This window comes from Sapajus apella, unplaced genomic scaffold, assembly GCF_009761245.1.
Source record: "Sapajus apella isolate SASKATOON/1434 unplaced genomic scaffold, GSC_monkey_1.0 scaffold5, whole genome shotgun sequence".
Classification (NCBI taxonomy): domain Eukaryota; kingdom Metazoa; phylum Chordata; class Mammalia; order Primates; family Cebidae; genus Sapajus; species Sapajus apella.
Window position 1 is genome coordinate 42,983,768 of NW_022436945.1, and position 19,562 is coordinate 43,003,329.

At 40.6% G+C, this 19,562-nt stretch overlaps 1 protein-coding gene and 1 pseudogene across 3 annotated transcripts in view; both read left to right on the forward strand.

Moving 5' to 3' along the window:
* POLR2B (RNA polymerase II subunit B) overlaps positions 1–19,562 on the forward strand; it is a 55,179-nt gene that overhangs the window by 15,957 nt on the left and 19,660 nt on the right. For all 3 annotated transcript variants that reach the window (XM_032274314.1, XM_032274316.1, XM_032274315.1), the window contains 7 exons: positions 5,237–5,401; positions 10,495–10,691; positions 10,838–10,957; positions 12,053–12,239; positions 13,855–13,998; positions 14,242–14,381; positions 14,483–14,594. In XM_032274314.1, the coding sequence (XP_032130205.1) occupies positions 5,237–5,401; positions 10,495–10,691; positions 10,838–10,957; positions 12,053–12,239; positions 13,855–13,998; positions 14,242–14,381; positions 14,483–14,594 (1,065 nt within the window). The remainder of the gene's footprint in view (positions 1–5,236; positions 5,402–10,494; positions 10,692–10,837; positions 10,958–12,052; positions 12,240–13,854; positions 13,999–14,241; positions 14,382–14,482; positions 14,595–19,562) is intronic.
* LOC116548901 lies at positions 8,331–8,429 on the forward strand (annotated as a pseudogene).

Genomic DNA, 19,562 nt, shown 5'->3' on the forward strand with positions numbered 1-19,562 from the left:
AGACTTTCTCTCTTCTTATTTGAATATCCTTTATTTCTTTCTCTTGCCTGATTGCCCTGGCCAGAATTTCCAATACTATGTTGATAGGAGTGGTGACAGAGGGCATCCTTGTCTTGTGCTGGTTTTCAAAGGGAATGTTTCCAGTTTTTGCCTGTTCAGTGTTATATTGGCTGTGAATTTGTCATAAGTAGCTCTTATTATTTTGAGATACATTCTATCAATACCTAGTTTATTGAGAGTTTTTAGCATGAAGGGTTGTTGAATTTTGTTGAAGGCCTTTTCTGCATCTATTGAGATAATCATGAGGTTTTTGCCATTGGTTCTCTGTATGTGATGGATTATGTTTATAGATTTGCATATGTTGAACCTGCCTTGCATCCCGGGGATGAAGCTGACTTGATCATGGTACATAAGCTTTTTGATATGCTGCTGTATATTCGGTTTGCCGGTATTTTATTGAGGATTTTTGCATTGATGTTCATCAGGGATATTGGCCTGAAATTCCCTTTTTTTGTTGTGTCTCTGCCAGGTTTTGGTATCAGGATGATGCTGGCCTCATAAAATAAGTTAGGGAGGATTCCCCCTTTTTCTATTGTTTGGAATAGTTTCAGAAGGAATGGTATCAGCTCCTCTTTGAGCCTCTTGTAGAATTCGGCTGTGAATCTGTCTGGTCCTGGGCTTTTTTTGTTTGGTAGGCTATTAATTACTGCCTCAATTTGTGAACTTGTTATTGGTCTATTCAGGGATTCAGCTTCTTCCTGGTTTAGATTTGGAAGGGTGTATGTGTCTAGGAATTTATCCATTTCTTCTAGATTTTCTAGTTTATTTGCATAGAGGTGTTTGTAGTATTCTCTGATGGTAGTTTGTATTTCTGTGGGATCAGTGGTGATATCCTCTTTATCACTTTTTATTGTATCTGTTTGATTCATTTCTCTTTTCTTCCTTATTAGTCTGGCTAGTGGTCTATTTTGTGGATCTTTTCAAAAAACCAGCTTCTGGGTTCATTGATTTTTTTTTTTTTTGTAGGGTTTTTCGTGTCTCTATCTCCTTCAGTGCTGCTCTGATGGTAGTTATTTCTTGTCTTCTTCTAGCTTTTGAATTTGTTTGACCTTGCCTCTCTAGTTCTTTTAATTGTGATGTTAGGGTGTCGCTTTTAGATCTTTCCTGTTTTCTCCTGTGGGCATTTAACGCTATTAATTTCCCTCTAGACACTGCTTTAAATGTGTCCCAGAGATTCTGGTACATTATGTATTTGTTCTCACTGGTTTCAAAGAACTTCTTCATTTCTGCCTTAATTTTGTTACTTACCCAGTAGTCATTCAGGAGCAGGTGGTTCAGTTTCCATGTAGTTGTGCAGTTTTGAGTGACTTTTTTAATCCTGAGTTCTAATTTGATTGCACTGTGGTCTGAGAGACTCTTTGTTATGATTTCCATTCTTTTGCATTTGCTAAGGAGTGTTTTACTTCCAATTATGTGGTCAGTTTTAGAATAGATGTGATGTGGTGCTGAGAAAAATGTATACTCTGTTGATTTGGGGTGGAGAGTTCTATAGCTATCTATTAGGTGTGTTTGGTCCAGAGCTGAGTTCAAGTCCTGAATATCCTTGTTAATTTTCTGTTCTTGTTGATTTGTCTAATATTGACAGTGGGGTGTTAAAGTCTCCCACTATTATTGTGTGGGAGTCTAAGTCTCTTTGTAGGTCTCTAAGAACTTGCTTTATGAATCTGGGTGTTCTTGTATTGGGAGAATATATATTTAGGATAGTTAGCTCTCCTTGTTGCGTTGATCCCTTTACCATTATATAATGCCTCTGTCTGTTTCGATCTTTGTTGGTTTAAAGTCTGTTTTATCAGAGAATAGGATTGCAACCCCTGCTCTTATTTGCTTGGTAAATATTCCTCCATCCCTTTATTTTGAGCCTATGTTTGTCTTTGCACATGAGATGGCTTGCCTGAATACAGCACACCGATAGGTCTTGACTCTTTATCCAACTTGCCAGTCTGTGTCTGTGTCTTTTAATTGGGGCATTTAGCCCCTTTACATTTAATGTTAATGTGTAAATTTATCCTGTAATTATGATGCTAGCTAGTTATTTTGCCCCTTAATTGATGCCGTTTCTTCATAGTGTCCATGGCCTTTACAGTTTGGTATGTTTTTGGAGTGCCTGGTACGGTTGTTCATTTCCATGTTTAGTGCTTCTTTCAGCAGCTCTTGTAAGGCAGGCGTGGTGGTGACAAAATCTCTCAGCATTTGCTTGTCTGTAAAGGATTTTATTTCTCCTTTGCTTATGAAGCTTAGTTTGGCTGGATATGAAATTCTAGGTTGAAAGTTCTTTGAAAATGTTGAATATTGGCCCCCACTCTCTTCTGGTTGTAGGGTTTCTGTAGAAAGATCCACTGTTAGTCTGATAGGCTCCTCTTTGTGGATAACAAGACCTTTCTCTCTGGCTGCCCTTAACAGTTTTTCCTTCATTTCAACCTTGATGAAAATTTTTTTCTTTATCTTTTCTTTCTTTTTTTTTTTTTTTTTGAGATGGAGCCTTGGTCTTGTCATACAGGCTGAAGTGCAATGGCACGATTTTGGCTCATTGCAACCTCCTCCTCCCAGGTTCAAGTGATTCTCCTGCCTCAGCCTCCTGAGTAGCTAGAATTACAGACAGGCACCTGCCACCATGCCCAGCTAATTTTTGTATTTTTAGTAGAGACGGGGCTTAGCCATTTTGACCAGGCTAGTCTCGAATGCCTGACCTTGTGATCTGCCCACCTCTGCCTCTCAGAGTGCTGGGACTACAGGCGTGAACCACCGTGCCTAGCCTTTCATAATATTTTATTTGTAACATAAGCATTCTTCCCATGTGCACAACATTACTGGGTATTGTAAGAGATCATTAAAACACACAATCCTTATAGAGAAAACAGCCAGGTGTTGTGGCTCATGCCTGTAATCTCAGCACTTTGGAAAGGTGAGGTGGGTGGATTGCTTGAGCCTGGGAGTGTGAGACCAGCCTGGGCACCATGGCAAAACACTGTCTGTAGCAAAACAACAACAAAACCCCCAAAATTAGCTGGATGTGATGGCAGGCACCTGTAGTCCCGCTTACTCCGGAAGCTGAGGTGGGGAGATGGCTTGAGTGCTGAGGTTGCAGTGAGCTGAGATCAGTGCCAGGTGCACTCTAGCATGGGTGACAGAGCCAGACCCCGTCTCAGAAAGAAAGAAAGAAAGTAATGGTTTCATTGGGAATACATGATTTAGACATTAAATGATAGTAACACAGTGCAGAGGCCAAATGACACCTATTATATATAACAGTTTTATAGAAATTTGGAGGAGAATGAGATTACTAGTATGGTGTGTCCATGCAAACTTAGACAGGATCTCACTCTGTTGCCAAGGCTGAAGTGCAGTGGTGAGATCTTGCCTCACTGCAACCTCCACCTCCTGACTTAAGCGATTCTCGTGCCTCCGCCTCCCAAGTAGTTAGATTACAGCCATGCACCACCACACCTGGCTAATTTTTGTGTTTTTTAGTAGAGACAGGGTTTCACTATATTGCCTAAGCTGGTCTCGAACTCCTGAGCTCAAGTAACCTGCCTGCCTTGGCCTGCCAAAGTGCTGGGATCATAGATGTGAGCCACTGCCCTGACCAGTTCATGACACTTCGTAGAGAAGATGGGATTTGACTTACCCTTTGAAAGACAGTATAGATTTATATAAGCAGAGAGAAACTGGAAGTACATTCTTATTGGAAGAGAGTAGGGATGAGTGTTTGGAGAATCACTGGAAGATAGCTTTGATTGAGCTGGATGGAGTGTGTTGAATAATGAGTGACAAGTAGAAGATCAGGGTGGATCTGGATTAGTGGATCTTAACTAAAGGTTCACATCAATAACCTTAGACTCTTCTAAGTGCAAAAGGGGGGCACCTTTCCAAATCTGCTGACCCAATAATGGGAATGGGGGTGGAATGGGGCCCAGGTACAAGTATTTGATGGGAATGGGGGCAGAATGATAAAAGGATGAGTCAACTAAGATACTGTGATTTCTATTCTGAGGTTCCAGGAGAGTGGTGAACTTCCAGTAATTGATTTAGGAGAGAATGTAATAACTTCAGTTTTGGACAAGATTTTTGGAGAGTGCATGTTGTAGACATTTAATTTTCTTTAAAAAATTAAAAAAATATTTATAGAGATGAGTTCCAACTATGTTGTCCAGGGTGGTCTTGAACTCCGGGTCTCAAGCAGTCTTCCTGCTTTGGCCTCCCAAAGTGTCGGGATTATATGCATGAGCCACTGTGCCCAGCTATATTATTTTTTAATGTTCTGCTTGTTCTGAAATAAGATCTATGGTGAAACAAATAATAGACTAAATGGAATAATTGATGTCCAATTAGAAACAACCAGTTGGCAATTGGAGATATGAGGGCACAGGAAAAAGATCAAGATGAAGATTTGGGTGTCACTTGTGAAAAGTTGTTACTGAACAAACCCATGAGAGGAGTTCTAAAGGAGGAGCCCTGTGGTGGGAGGAGGAAGATGATGGACGTTGTTAGAGGAATTGTAATAATGTAGGGTTATGATGCCAAGGGAACATAGAGTGAAATTGATATTTAATCAGACAAATATGATTAAAACTGAGAAATCAGATATGTCATAGGCTAGTAACTTTTAATTTGTTTTTGTATGTGTGTACAATTAAAGAGAGAGAAATTGGAAAAAAGCTGTGTGAAAGGGGCTGTTGATTTTGAAACATTGAAACAAGGAAATGCCTCACAGACCAGCTCTGATTTAATATTTATTTTTCATTGTGTACTTAGCTTTTCTCCATATTTGTCTGTTCATATTCTCTCTCTGTTTTTTTTAACCCCTCATCTCTTTCTTTCTTCAGAGGTTTGTTTTTGGAGTGGGAGGCATGGTGGGGAGAGTTAAGGAATCAGTATTCATATTCTTTTGCAGCCAAAAGTGATTTCCAAATACAGTATTGGGTAATTCTGAGAGAATCTTGGCAGGCAGATAGAGAATGGAAGTTCTCTTAGGTGTAAGTGACCCACCTGTGTGTAAAATTAGTACACTTGTTTCAGTGGTTTTGAAAAGAAGTCATAGGAGGTTCCTCATAGTATGGGAGGCATGCTTCTTTTGAAATATGCACAAATAATATATGTATTAAATGATTCTTTTCATGTTTTTATATTGCTGTGAGCTTTGGTATATTCATGTTCTAATGATACTTTATTTTTCTAGGGTGCAAAAAAGAGTGCTATTGGTCAGCGCATTGTGGCAACTCTACCATATATCAAGCAAGAAGTTCCCATCATTATTGTGTTCAGAGCATTAGGTTTTGTGTCTGACAGAGATATTTTAGAACACATTATTTATGATTTTGAAGATCCAGAGATGATGGAAATGGTAATGTGAAAGCAAAATGTATTCAGAGCTTTATAAGAAATTTAGAGTTACTGATCGTTGCTAACCTTAAAACATAGTAGAAAGCTGTTCTGAATAGTAATTTAGCTGTCACAAATCTCATGTCATTTACTGTGTAGTAGAAGCTTTCAGCCCTTCCTGGGCCTCACTTCTGTCAGTTTGTTGTAAAATAGACATGAAAACCAGAGGCAGCTGGAGTTAATGACAGCAGCAAGAAGAAGCAGTGGTAAGGAAGCTTGCAGAAACACACCAGCTTGGTGCAATTTAGTAAAAAGGGAAAATGAGTAGTTGATGTCTGTTGTTTAACTTTTTATTTTGAAATAATTCAGATTTATAGAAAAGTTACAAAACGGCCAGGTGTGGTGATTCACGCCTATAATCCCAGCAGTTTGGGAGGCCAAGGCGGGAGGATCACTTGAGTCCAGGAGTTTGAGACCAGCCTGGGCAACATAGGGAGACCCGTCTCTACAAAAAATACAAAAGCCAGGCATGGTGGCATGTGCCTGTAGTCCCAGCTACTGAGGAGGCTGAGGTGGGAGGATCACTTGAGTCCAGGAGGTGGAGGCTGCAGGGAGCGCTAATCATGCCTTCCCATTCTAGCCTGGAGTGACAGAATGAGACCTTATCTCAAAAAAAAAAAAAGGTGCAAGAATAATATAGAAAAGTCTTATGTGCTCTTTACCCAAATTTGCCATTTGTTACTTTTATCACATTTGCTTTATCATTCATTCTTTCTATATATAACACATTTTTCTTTTCCTGGACCATTGGAGAGTTAAGTTATAGGCAATAGCTCTTTACTCCCAAACACTCAGAGTATGTTTTCTAAGAATCAAGATATTCACTCATATAGTCAGTATAATTATTTAAATTAGAAAATTTTACTTAGATACAATACTGTTAATGGATAGATTATACTCAGATTTTTGTCAGTTGTCCTGATAATAGTGAAAACTATTAAGTAGTAAGATCTGTACATTAATAGTGTATAATAATTTAAGTTTAAAATATATATTTTTTTTTCCCTGAGACAGAGTTTTACTCAGTCGCCCAGGCTGGAGTGCAGTGGCATGATCTCAGCGCACTGCAACCTCCACCTCCTGGGTTCAAGTAACTGGGATTACAGGCGCATGCCACTACGTATTTGTAGTAGAGACGGTTTTGCCACATTGGCCCGGCTGGTCTCGAACTCCTGACCTCAGGTGATCCCTCCACCTCTGCTTCTTAAAGTGTTGGGATTACAGGCGTGAGCCACTGTGACTGGCCAAGTTTAATATCTTATATAGTTCACAGTCCAATTCAGAATCATGCATTGCATTTTGTTTGTGTGTCTTTTAAAGTCTTTAAAAATCTTTCCTTGGCCTTTTTTTTTTGGAGACAAGGTCTTAACTTTGTCACCCAGGCTGGAGTGCAGTGGTGCAATCTCAGCCCACTGCAACCTCCACTTCCTGGATTCAAGGGTTCTTCTGCCTCAGCCTACCCAATAGCTGGGATTATAGGCGCGCACCACCACACCTGGCTAGTTTTTGTATTTTTAGCAGAGACAGCGTTTCACCATGTTGGCCAAGCTGGTCTTGAACTCCTGATCTCAAGTGATCTGCTGCCTCAGCCTCCCAAACTGCTGGGATTACAGGCGTGAACCACCATGCCCGGCCTCCTTGGCTTTTCTTTGTCTTTCATAACATATAAAGGCATGCCGTTTGTTTGGTAGAATTGTCCTCAGTTGAGTTTTTCACATGATTTCCCCATGATTAGTTTCAGTTTATTCATTTTTTAGCAGAAAAAATGCCTAAGAAATATGTGCTTCCCAGAGCGTCTCAAGAGCCATGCAATGTCATTTTGCCCCAGTAGTGGTACTGTTAACTTTGATTGCTTCACGGTTGTGTCTGTTAGGTGCCTCCACTGTAAGGTTACTCCTTTTGTGAGAACCTTTTATGGGAAGGGTTTTTGGGGTTAAATATCCAATTCCTTTTCAGTTTTTTCCCTTGATGTTGCTTGTCTGAACAGTAAATGATATTCTTAAAGTTTTCTTAAATTGTCCAGAGTGTTTAAGACTACAGAGAAATAAGGTAAACTTCAGGCTAAATCTTTGTCACAAAGTTAGAATGGGGAGTACATTTTAGTTATTTGAATATTCGTTGGTGTGGTTACATGAGAAAAATGGGTTCTGGTTAGATTTTACTTTCAGATTTTGCTAGTAGTTATATGCCTCATTATTATTGTTATTTGAGGCAGGGTCTCGCTCTGTCACCCAGGCTGAAGTGCAGTGATGAAATCATGGCTCACTGCAGCCTCGACTTCCGGGGCACCAGTAATCTTCCCACCTCAGCCTCCTGAGTAGCTGGGACCACAGGTATGCACCACCATGCCTGGCTAACTTTTTGTATTTTTGGTAGAGAAGGGGTTTTGCCATGTTGCCCAGGCTGACTTTAAACTCCTGAGCTTAAATGGTTCACACTCCTCAGCCTCACAAAATGCTGGGATTACAGGCATGAGCCACAGTGCCCAGCCCCAACCTGAAGTTTACATAGTAAAGTGAAAAATATGATATGCATTATGTATGTTATCTCTTTGAGTATTACTGTTTGTTTTTTCAGCACTTAGGAAGCTTAGGCCAATTTTTTTTTTTTTTTTTTTGCCTAGGCCATTTTTTACAAGTCTCTGAGTCAAGCATTCACTTCATAAAACTGCTTTTTTTCTTCCAGAAGTACATTATTATTGTTACTCCTTTTTTTCTAATCTATATTTTAACAAAATAGTTTTTTTTTAACAACAATGGCAATTTCCTTTAAAAAAGTATCCCTTTGATTTACAGTACTATCTGTGGCCTTGCTTTGACTGGTTACCGGGCTTTTTTCTGATCTTTGATTCCTTGATTGGAATTTTGATGTTTAAACTTGTGGAATGGTCCTTGCTTTTGTAGCACATATACTAATACTGGAACAATATAGAGGTTAACACACCTCTGTATAAGGATGATATACAAATTCGAGAAGTGTTTCATATTTTTGTTTGACCCTTGGGTCCTCTACCTGTCTTTAAAAAAATTTATGGATCAGTGATAAAAAGACAGGAAATCAAGGGCAAGAAAGGCATTTCAGTGCCTGGGATAAGATCAAAGGGTACTTACAGAGGTCAGAGTTATTTCTTGTGCTCATTATTGTGTATAGTTGGGAATTTAGAATATTAGAATTGGTGTGCAACTTAGCAATTATTTTATGTAACCCTTTTGTAGATAGGAAATCCATTACATGCCTTCTCAGAGGCCACAGATAGTGGCAGGAATGGAATGCAGGTCTCTTTCACAGTATGCTTTTAAAATAACCTTTGGGTTGGGGACGGTGGCTCACACCTGTAATCCCAGCACTTTGGGAGGCTGAGACAGGCGGATCACAAGGTCAGGAGTTCAAGACCATCCTGGCCAACATGGTGAAATCCCATCTCTACTAAAAATACAAAAATTAGCTGGGCATTATGGTGTGCGCCTATAGTCTCAGGTATTCAGGAGAATCGCTTGAACCCGGGAGGCTGAGGCTGCAGTGAGCCGAGATCGCATCACTGTATTCCAGCCTGGGAGACAGAGCGAGACTCTATCTCAAAAAAACAGAACAAAACTAAACTAAACAAAAAAAACCTTTGGGCTGGCACGGTGGCTTACATCTGTAATTTCAGCACTTCGGGAAGCCGAGTGCTGAAAGGATTGTTTGAGTGCTGAGGTGGATTGTTTGAGGCCAGGAGTTTGAGACCAGCTTGGGCAACCAGTTTGGGCAACTTGGAGAAACCCGTCTGTACAAAAAATGAAGAATTAGCTGGGTGTGGAGATGCATGCCTATAATCCCAGCTACTCAGGAGGCTGAGGCATGAGAATCACTGGAACCCAGGAGGCGTAGGTTGTAGTAAGCCGAGATTGTGCCACTGTACTCCAGCCTGGGCCACAAAGCAAGACTCTGTCTCTTAAGAAAAAGAAGAAGAAATAGTTGGGTGTGTCGGATGTGGTGGTGTTGCCTGTACTCCTAGCTACTTGGGAGAGTGAGGTGGATCTCTTGAGCCTGGGAGGTTGAGGCTGCATTGAACCAGAATCTCACCACGGCATTCCAGCTAGGGCAACAGGGTGAGAGCCTGTCAAAAAATGAAATAAAATAAAAATAGCCTCCTTTGCAAAATATTGGGTTTAATTTAAATCTTTTTTTATATCCAGGGTGCACACTGATTACAAATTTATTTTTCTTTTGTAGATTGAGGTTCTTACTTTCTTTCCCAGGATGGTTTTGAACTCCTGGGCTCAAGCCATCCTCCTGTTTTGGCCTTCCAAAGTGTTAGGATTATAGGAGTGAGCCACCCCACCCAGGCTAAACATTTTTTAATACCAAAACTGAAAACAATCTGGCACATTTATCCATTTGTAGTTCAGTGAATTTTAATTTGACTATGAAACTTCTGTAAATTGATTTTAGATATCTGGAACTTTATTTTGCCATTGGTAAAATGTAAAAAAGAAACAGTACTCTTTTTTTTTTTTTTTTTTTTTTTTGAGACAAGGTCTCTGTCACCCAGTTTGGAGTGCAGTGGCACCATCTCAGCTGACTGCAACCTCTACCTCCCAGGTTCAAGTGATTTTCTCACTTCAGCCTCCCAAGTAGCTGGGACTACAGGCGTGTGCCACTGCAGCTGGCTGATTTTTGTAGTTTTAGTAGAGGCAAGGCTTCGCCATGTTGCCCAGACAAGTCTTAAACTCCTGGACTTAAGCAACCTGCTCACCTTAGACTCTTAAAGTGCTGGGATTACAGGCATGAGATGAGCCACTGCTCCGAGCCACACAATACTCTTTTTATAATGGAATTATTTGTATTTTCTAGAAAGTATAGTTACCTGTGCTGATGAGTGGATTTCGTCAGAGATCTCTAGATCTCTGAGGTATCTCCTAAGATTTTGTGATTTCTTGATTTTCTAAAAATGCTTGCATATTTTATTAGGTTTGTAGGGATGTTTGGTGTGTTATAAACTAAGTGGCAGTTTACTCATTTTAAGTTAACAACATGAATTTGAAAATAACTTTTATTTAAATTGTCTGATAGGTTAAACCTTCTCTTGATGAAGCTTTTGTCATCCAAGAACAGAATGTTGCACTGAATTTCATTGGTTCAAGAGGGGCAAAGCCTGGTGTTACTAAAGAGAAAAGAATTAAATATGCAAAGGAAGTTTTACAAAAAGAAATGCTCCCTCATGTTGGTGTCAGTGATTTTTGTGAGACCAAAAAAGCCTATTTCTTGGGGTACGTTAAATTTCATTGTTTTAAGTTCTTTATCAAGATATAGCTGAGATAAAGGTTTTTCTTAAAGTTAAAAATGATGTTTTTGACATATAAGTCAAGAAAAAAAGCCTGGAACTGTTTTCTTTCTTTTTTTCTTTTTTTTTAAGATACATGGTTCATAGGTTACTTCTAGCAGCTTTGGGTAGAAGAGAACTAGACGACAGAGATCACTATGGAAACAAGAGATTGGATCTTGCGGGGCCGCTGCTTGCATTCTTATTTAGAGGGTAAGGAATTACATAATGAAGTTGTTAAAGCAGGGAGATTTATTTCACTTGACATTGGTCATCGCAAATGGCCAGGCTAAACTGTATTGGCACCCACGTTGGGTGCTTATAAAGTTAGCTACATTCTTTTTGCTACTTGTTCAGATTTAGTTTTGGTTCATGTCTAGGAAAGCCAAGTTTATGAGGAAAATATATTATGTGTTTATATTTTCTTTATTCCTCTGGTAGCTTTGTAAGATGTTTGAGAAAGCTGAATTATTGCCTTGGTTTTCCTAAGGGTATTGGATTTTGTCCTGCTTTTGTATTTTTGTACACATATATACAAAAGCTGGAGAGAAATATTTAAAAATACTATCAGTGATAGTCTTGCAGTATTGGTATTATGTGTGATTTTTAATTTTATTCTTGATGTTTTCATATTTCCCATGTTTCCTATAATTGGAAAAAAGATATTTTCAAAAATGAAATATGTAGACAATATAAAAAGGATAACATTAGCAGTGTTTTGCATGTGTTGTGCTATTTAGTATGTTATAGATTAGTGTTTTTCAGCCTTTTTTTGATACTGCCCCACTAAGGAGCCTCTTTTGACTGTTTTTTTTTTTTTTTAGATGGAATTTCGTTCTTGTTGCCCAGTCTAGAGTGCAGTGGCATGATCTTGGCTCACTGCAACCTCCCTTTCCCGAGATCAAGTGATTCTCCTGCCTCAGCCTCCCAAGTAGCTAGGACTGTAGGCGTGTGCCACCACGTCTGGCTAATTTTTGTATTTTTGGTAGAGACGGGGTTTCTCTGTGTTGGCCAGCCTGGTCTCAAACTCCTGACCTCAGGTGGTCTGTCTGTCTCGGCCTCCCAAAGTGCTGGGATTGCCACTGTGCCCCTCCTCTTTTGACATTTTTGCGTAATTGCTCCCCTGCCATATATATTCATATACTATACGTATGTCTGTGCACTAGACATAAAAGAGCAATAACAACTTTCACTCTGCCCAAACCATTTTTGCTTGCCTTCCCCACACTTTTTTTGCAGTATTGGTCCTGTTGACAATATTTGTTACAGACCTTTACATGTTTAAAATAATACCATTTTATTCTGCAGTATGTTTAAGAATTTACTTAAAGAAGTGCGGATCTATGCACAAAAATTTATCGATCGAGGAAAGGATTTTAACTTGGAGTTGGCAATTAAAACACGGATCATATCTGATGGCCTAAAATACTCTTTAGCTACTGGAAACTGGGGTGATCAAAAGAAAGCTCATCAAGCCAGAGCTGGAGTATCTCAGGTAAGGGTATCAACTACGACTACAGGTTCAATAGGAAACATGTTTATAGGACTAGGAGATTGTTTTGTTTGTTGAATGTAAATTATTTTCCTTTTTTCTTTCTCTCTTTTTTTTTTTTTTTTGAGACAGAGTTTCTCTTTTGTTGCCCAGGCTGGAGTACAATGGCGCAATCTTGGCTCACTGCAACCTCCACCTCCTGGGTTCAAGCAATTCTCCTGCCTCAGCCTCCTGAGTAGCTGGGATTACAGGCACCTGCCACCATGCCCAGCTAATTTTTGTATTTTTAGGAGAGACAGGGTCTCACCATGTTAGCCATGCTGGTCTCGCCTGACCTTAGGTGATCTGCCTGCCTCAGCCTCCGAAAGTGCTGAGATGACAGGCATGAGCCACTGCACCTGGTCTATATTGCTTTCCTTTCTTGGTCAAATATAAAACTACTGGGGACTTTTGAATTATGAACATGAAGTTCTGTTAAATTACCTGTTAGCATTACTAAGATAGGTTTTTGGCTTGCAGTTTAGAAATTCAATTAACAAATTAAAGTAGCTGTTTAGCAGGTGAGACAGTTGAAGTTAGTGAAATTTCTATGTCTTAGAAGCTCCATATTAGAAGTTAATCCAGAGAATAAATGGGCATTGCTTCCTTTGTTGGAAAGTGCAGACACTGGTTTCTATGTATTGGTCTTTTACACATATAGGGACTGCTATTCTCAGATGAAGTAATGGAGAAAAGCTTTTTAAAGAGTGTCTCACTATGCATTTTAATGTTATATATTTGCTTTTCATAGATGATTGAATACCTGTAATGTACTTTATGCCATTTTTTAGGGGGATCTCCCCCACCTTTCCTTGTTTAAACTACCCTATACCAGTATTACCCAATTGATTTGGCATTCAGACACCAATATCAAGCTCCTTATTCCTAGAAATCTAGATACTCTTAAGAAATTTTGAGGGGCTGCTGATAGCAAAGTTAAAATTTAAATTCCTTTTAATTCAGTAAGGATTTATTGGGTATATTTGATATTTGTGATACTGAGTTGACAAACATGAATGATGCTATCTCAGCCTTCAAGGAGCTCATCAGCATCTAGCAGAGGAAACAGGTTCATTCATGTGTAGCTCATTATGCCCTGTGCTGTGTTATGATAAATGCCACACTACAAATTCAGTTCAAGAAATTGTTATTGGGACTTATGATGTGCCAGGTACTCTGCCACATGCTGGAGATGCAGTGATCCCCAATATTCCGTAGTTGACAGTCTATGTTTGTAGATAGATGTAAACAGATAATTACAACATGGCATGGTAACTATTATAATAAGAGATGTGCACTACTGCTCTGTGGGAATGCTGGAGAAAGGTACTTAGCACAGCCCGAGAAGGTGAAAAGAAGTTCTTGTTTAGGAGATAAGCAATGTGTAATAGTATGAATTTTTCTCTTACATATTCTGGAATCACAGTTTTGTGTTTCTCTGCTATTTATTTAAAGGATATTTTAGAAGCTAGTTTTCATTTTCCAAGTATTTGCCATTTTTGTTCAAACTTTTGCCTGAGTGTAATAGTATGAATCACAGAAATGTCCAAACTTTAAAGATTTGTCATTTTTTTTCTAGGTGTTAAACCGCCTGACTTTTGCGTCTACTCTTTCTCACCTGCGTCGTTTAAATTCTCCTATTGGTAGAGATGGCAAGCTAGCAAAACCAAGACAGTTGCATAATACGTTGTGGGGAATGGTGTGTCCTGCTGAGACCCCAGAGGTAATACATTAGAATTTGTATTCAAGACAAAAAGTCAGTGAGTAATTATGTAGGGCATAATTACTTTTAGAAGTAGACTTTTAAAAATTATACAGAGCAGTTTAGAAATAAGATATCATTTATAATTTTATTCTTAGAAGGTAAGAATAAATCATGAAATCACATTGAAGGAAAAATGTTTATGGAAAAGAAGTTTGATAGACTTGTAACATCAGAATGACTAATACTTGGTTTATTTTTTAGGGCCATGCTGTAGGACTTGTGAAGAATTTAGCCTTAATGGCATATATTTCAGTTGGATCTCAACCATCTCCAATTCTGGAATTTTTAGAAGAATGGAGTATGGAAAATTTGGAAGAAATTTCTCCTGCAGCTATTGCTGAGTGTGTAAAGATGGAATTAGCTTTTTAAACTATAGTTAATCTTTAGTTGTAGCTTAGTATAGAATTGTTAAGTGTAAAATGCTTTTGCTTTTTCATTGTAGTGCAACCAAAATTTTTGTTAATGGCTGCTGGGTTGGAATACATAAAGATCCCGAACAACTCATGAATACCCTAAGGAAATTGCGACGTCAGATGGACATCATTGTGTCTGAGGTAAGAATCTTTAATTAGTTAAGAGGATGTGGTCTGTAAGATTTTTCAACCAGGCATATGACTAGTGAAAGTTATCTTTTAAATTTTTTTAGTGAATGTTATCTTTGCATTGACATCCTTTTTTTGAACTTTATTCCTTTGAACTCTAAAGTGTAAATTTAATTATAAGCTATTGCTAGGCCGGGTGCAGGGGCTCATGCCTGTAACCCTAGCACTTTGGGAGGCGAAGGTGGGTGGATCACCTGAGGTCAGGAGTTCAAGACCAGCCTGGCCAATATGGTGAAGCCCCATCGCTACTAAAAATAAAAAAATTAGCTGGATGTGGTGGCATGCGCCTATAATCCCAGCTACTCAGGAGGCTGAGACAGGAGAATTGCTTGAAACCGAGAGGCAGAGGTTGTAATGAGGCGAGATTGAGCCACTGCACTCCAGCCTGGGTGACAGAGTGGGATGCTGTTTCAAAAAAAAAAAAAAAAAAGTTATTGCTTACTTTAATTTTCTTTTTTATTTTTTTGTCTTTATCGGATAAGCAGCATGAAAAATTTTTTTTCATTTTTTTTAACTTTTTGGCTTGTTTTAATCTTTAGATACACGCTTCTAAAAATTTTGACACACTTTAATTATTAAGCTATATTTTAGAACTCATATTAAAGTAAAAATTCTTTGGGGGATCTTTTTATAAAGCCGAGAATGCTTTTAAAAAGGGAATAACCGGCCGGGCGCGGTGGCTCATGCCTGTAATCCCAGCACTTTGGGAGGCTGAGGCGGGTGGATCACTAGGTCAAGAGATCGAGACCATCCTGGTCAACATGGTGAAACCCCATCTCTACTAAAAATACAAAAAATTAGCTGGGCATGGTGGCGCGTGCCTGTAATCGCAGCTACTCAGGAGGTTGAGGCAGGAGAATTGCCTGAACCCAGGAGGCGGAGGTTGCGGTGAGCCGAGATTGTGCCATTGCACTCCAGCCTGGGTAACAAGAGCGAAACTCCGTCCCAAAGGAAAAAAAAAAAAAAAAAAAAGGGAATAACCATCTGGGATTTATCCTTTGAATCCAGAGATTCATTCATAAAACATGATATACTGCTAATAGATTCTTTTATATTTAGGTGGATATTGAAGTGCTTTGGGATTAGGATGGGTTTTAAAAAAATTATTACAATAAGGCCAGGCCTAGTGGCTTGTGACTGTAATCCTAGCACTTTGGGAGGCCAACGTGGGCAGATTACTTGAGGTCAGGAGTTCGAGACCAGCCTGGTCAACGTGACAAAACCCTGCCTCTACTAAAAATAAAAAAAATTAGCTGGGTGTCTTGGCATGTGCTTGTAGTCCCAGCTACTTGGGAAGCTGAGGTATGAGAATAACTTGAACCCAGGAGGCAGAGGTTGCAGTGGGCAGAGATCGCACGCTGTTGTACTCAAGCCTGGGCAACAGAGCAAGACTCTGTCTCAAAAAAAAAAAAAAAAGCAAAAGGCCAGATGCAGTGGTTCATGCCTGTAATCCCTGCACTTTGGGTGGCTGAGGCAGGCAGATCACCTGAGGTCGGGAGTTCGAGACCAGCCTGACCAACATGGAGAAACCCTGTCTCTACTAAAAATACAAAATTAGCCGGGCATGGTGGCGCATGCCTGTAACCTCAAACCTGATTGAGGGATTAAAGTATGTACCAATGGCCAGGCATGGTGGCTCACGCCTGTAATCCATCACTTTGGGAAGCCAAGGTGGGCAGATCACGAGGTCAGGAGTTCAAGACCAGCCTGGCTAACATAGTGAAACCCCACCTCCCTGCACTTTGGGTGACCAAGGCAGGCAGATCACCTGAGGTTGGGAGTTCGAGACCAGCCTGACCAAAATGGAGAAACCCTGTCTCGACTAAAAATACAAAAAAATTAGCCGGGCATAGTAACGCGTGCCTGTAATCCCAGCTACTCGGGAGGCTAGGAAGGAGAATTGCTTGAACCCCAGAGATGTAGGTTACAGTGAGCCGAGATCATGCTATTGTGCTCCAGCCTAGGCAACAAGAGTGAAATTTCGTCTCAAAAACAAAACAAAACAATACAGTGTGAACTTTATTAGCCTCCCAAGTAAGGGTTTTAGTATACTGTTTGAGGAATGTAGCTCAGGCTTTTGACTTTCCCAAATCTACACCTTGGATTAAAGTGGTTTTGGACAGAAACTGAACACGCTTAGCTAGTAGCTGGCCTTTATATCTAACAAAGCAGAGAAGAGTGGTTGTTCTAGGCATTTGCCAGCAGCAGGTCCTGAGTTTCTTTTTTTTGGAGAGGGGGACAGAGTCTGGCTCTTTCCCAGGCTGGAGTGCAGTGTTGTGATTTTAGCTCACAGCAACCTCTGCCTTCCAGGTTTAAGAAATTCTCATGCCTCAGCGTCCTGAGTAGCTAGGATTATAGACGTGTACCACCATGCCCAGCTAATTTTTGTATTTCTATTTTTATTTTTTTGAGATGGAGTCTCGCTCTCTTGCTCAGCCTGGAGTGCAGTGACATGATCTTGACTCACTGCAACCTCCGCCTCTCGGGTTCAAATGATTCACTTGCCCCAGCTTCCTGAGTAGCTGGGATTACAGGTGCCTGCCACCATGCCTGGCTAATTTTTGTAATTTTAGTAGAGATGGGGTTTTGCCATGTTGGCCAGCCTGGTGTTGACTCCTGACCTCAGGTGATCTGCCCACCTCAGCCTCCCAAAGTGCTGGGATTATAAGTGTGAGCCACCACACCCTGCCGATTTTCATATTTTTGGTAGAGATGGGGTTTTGCCTTAGTTGGCCGGGCTGGTCTTGAACTCCTGGGCTCAAGCCATCTGCCTGCCTTGGCCTCCCAAAGTGCTGGGATAACAGATGTGAGCCACTGAGCCCAGCCTGGCCCTGGGTTTTGACCTAGGCTTATTTACAGCTTGAAGGCAGGAAAAGTGTGATTCACTTGAAGGCAGGCAAGGCTAAGAGAAAGCTTAAAAAACAAAATTCTCTCTCTCTCTCTCTATCTTTCTTTCTCTTTCACTCTCTCTATTTTGTTTGACTGTTTTTGAGACAGAGTCTTGCTCTGTCACCAGGCTGGAGTGCAGTGGCACAATCTCGGCTCGCTGCAACCTCTGCCTCCCAGGTTCAAGTGATTCTCCTATCTCAGCTTCCCAAGTAGCTGGGACTACAGGCATGTGCCACCAATGCCCAGCTAATTTTTATATTTTTAGTAGAGATGGGATTTCACCATGTTGGCCAGGATGGTCTCGATCTCTTGACCTTGTGATCTGCCCGCCTTGGCCTCCCAAAGTGCTAGGATTAGGCGTGAGCTACCGTGCCGGGCCAATATCTTTATTTTTTAATAGAGGCGGGCTCTCACCTTGTTGCCTGGCTGGTCTTGAACTCCTGGGCTCAAGCAGTTCTTCCTGTCTTGGCTTCCCAGTGTTGGGAGCTATGCACCAGGTTGGCTGTATTTTTTGTTTGTTTGTTTTGAGAGGATCTGTCTCTGGTGCCTAGGCCGGAATGCAGTGGCACAATGATCGCTTACTGCAGCCTCTACCTCCTGGGCCCCAGCGATCCTCACGCCTCAGGCTCCCAAGTTACACAGGTGTGTGGCACCACACCCAGGTTTTGTTACAGTGTGTATTTATATGTAGCTCTGCTGTTATAGTGAGAAGCAGCCATAGGTAGTACATAACTGAAAAAGCTGTGTTTACAAAAAACAGCTGGTGAGTGAGGGTGATAGCCTTTGCTGACCTCTCTAGTTTAGATCTCTGTGACTATAAATAGTGTATTTTACTGAAATACCTCTGAAAATGCTTATACCGTACAGTAACTTATTTGCCTGCCTCATTGACTACACTATTGGCCTCTTAGAGGCAGGGAACATGTTTTAATATGACTTTGTATTTTCAGCTCTGAGCATGTCTTATATATAGTAGAAATTGAGTAAATGTTGAACATATAAATGGACCCTATGTCCTTGGACTAGGCATTTTAATCTGTTGGAAAACAATGTTGGGAGGCTCTAAGTGGGAGAATTATGTATATTCTTCAGGAGTCTAGTACTTTTTCTTCATATTTTCTGATACCAGAGGTCCTTATTTTACCTGTTTCTAGCTTGTTGTACCTATTAAGAAGGCTTTCCTGTCAGTTCTGTTTTGACTTACTAAAGAGTACCTATTTCCTGTGGGACTCAAGATACTCTCTGGCCTTTGAGAACGCACAGCTCAATTTACGACCTTCTTTTTTTTTTTTTTTTTTTTTTTTGAGTCGGAGTTTCGCTCTTGTTACCCAGGCTGGAGTGCAATGGCGCAATCTCGGCTCACCGCAACCTCCACCTCCTGGGTTCAGGCAATTCTCCTGCCTCAGCCTCCTGAGTAGCTGGGATTACAGGCATGCGCCACCATGCCCAACTAATTTTTTGTAGTTTTAGTAGAGATGGGGTTTCACCATGTTGACCAGGATGGTTTCGATCTCTTGACCTCGTGATCCACCCGCCTCGGCCTCCCAAAGTGTTGGGATTACAGGCGTGAGCCACCGCGCCCGGCATGACCTTCTTACTGTTAAGACAGTAGAGTGGTCAGGTGTGGGGGCTCATGCCTGTAATTGCATACTTTTGGGTAGCTAATGTGGGAGGAATGCTTGAAGCTAGGAATTTAGGACCAACCAACCTGTGCAACGTATCAAAATTAGCTGCTGGGCAGCTAATTTTTGTATTTTTAGTAGAGACGGGGTTTCACCCTGTTTGTATTTAAGAAAAAGAAAAAAGGACCGTAGAACTATATTCTTTTTTTTTTTGAGACGGGGTCTTGCACTGTTGCCCAGGCTGGAGTGCAGTGGTGCAATGTCCACTATAACTCAGCCTCCCAGGTTCAAGTGATTCTCCTGCCTCAGCCTCCCGAGTAGCTGATATTATGGGCACCTGCCAGCATGCCCACCAAATTTTTTGTAATTTTAGTAGAGACAGGGTTTCACTATGTTGATCAGGCTGGTC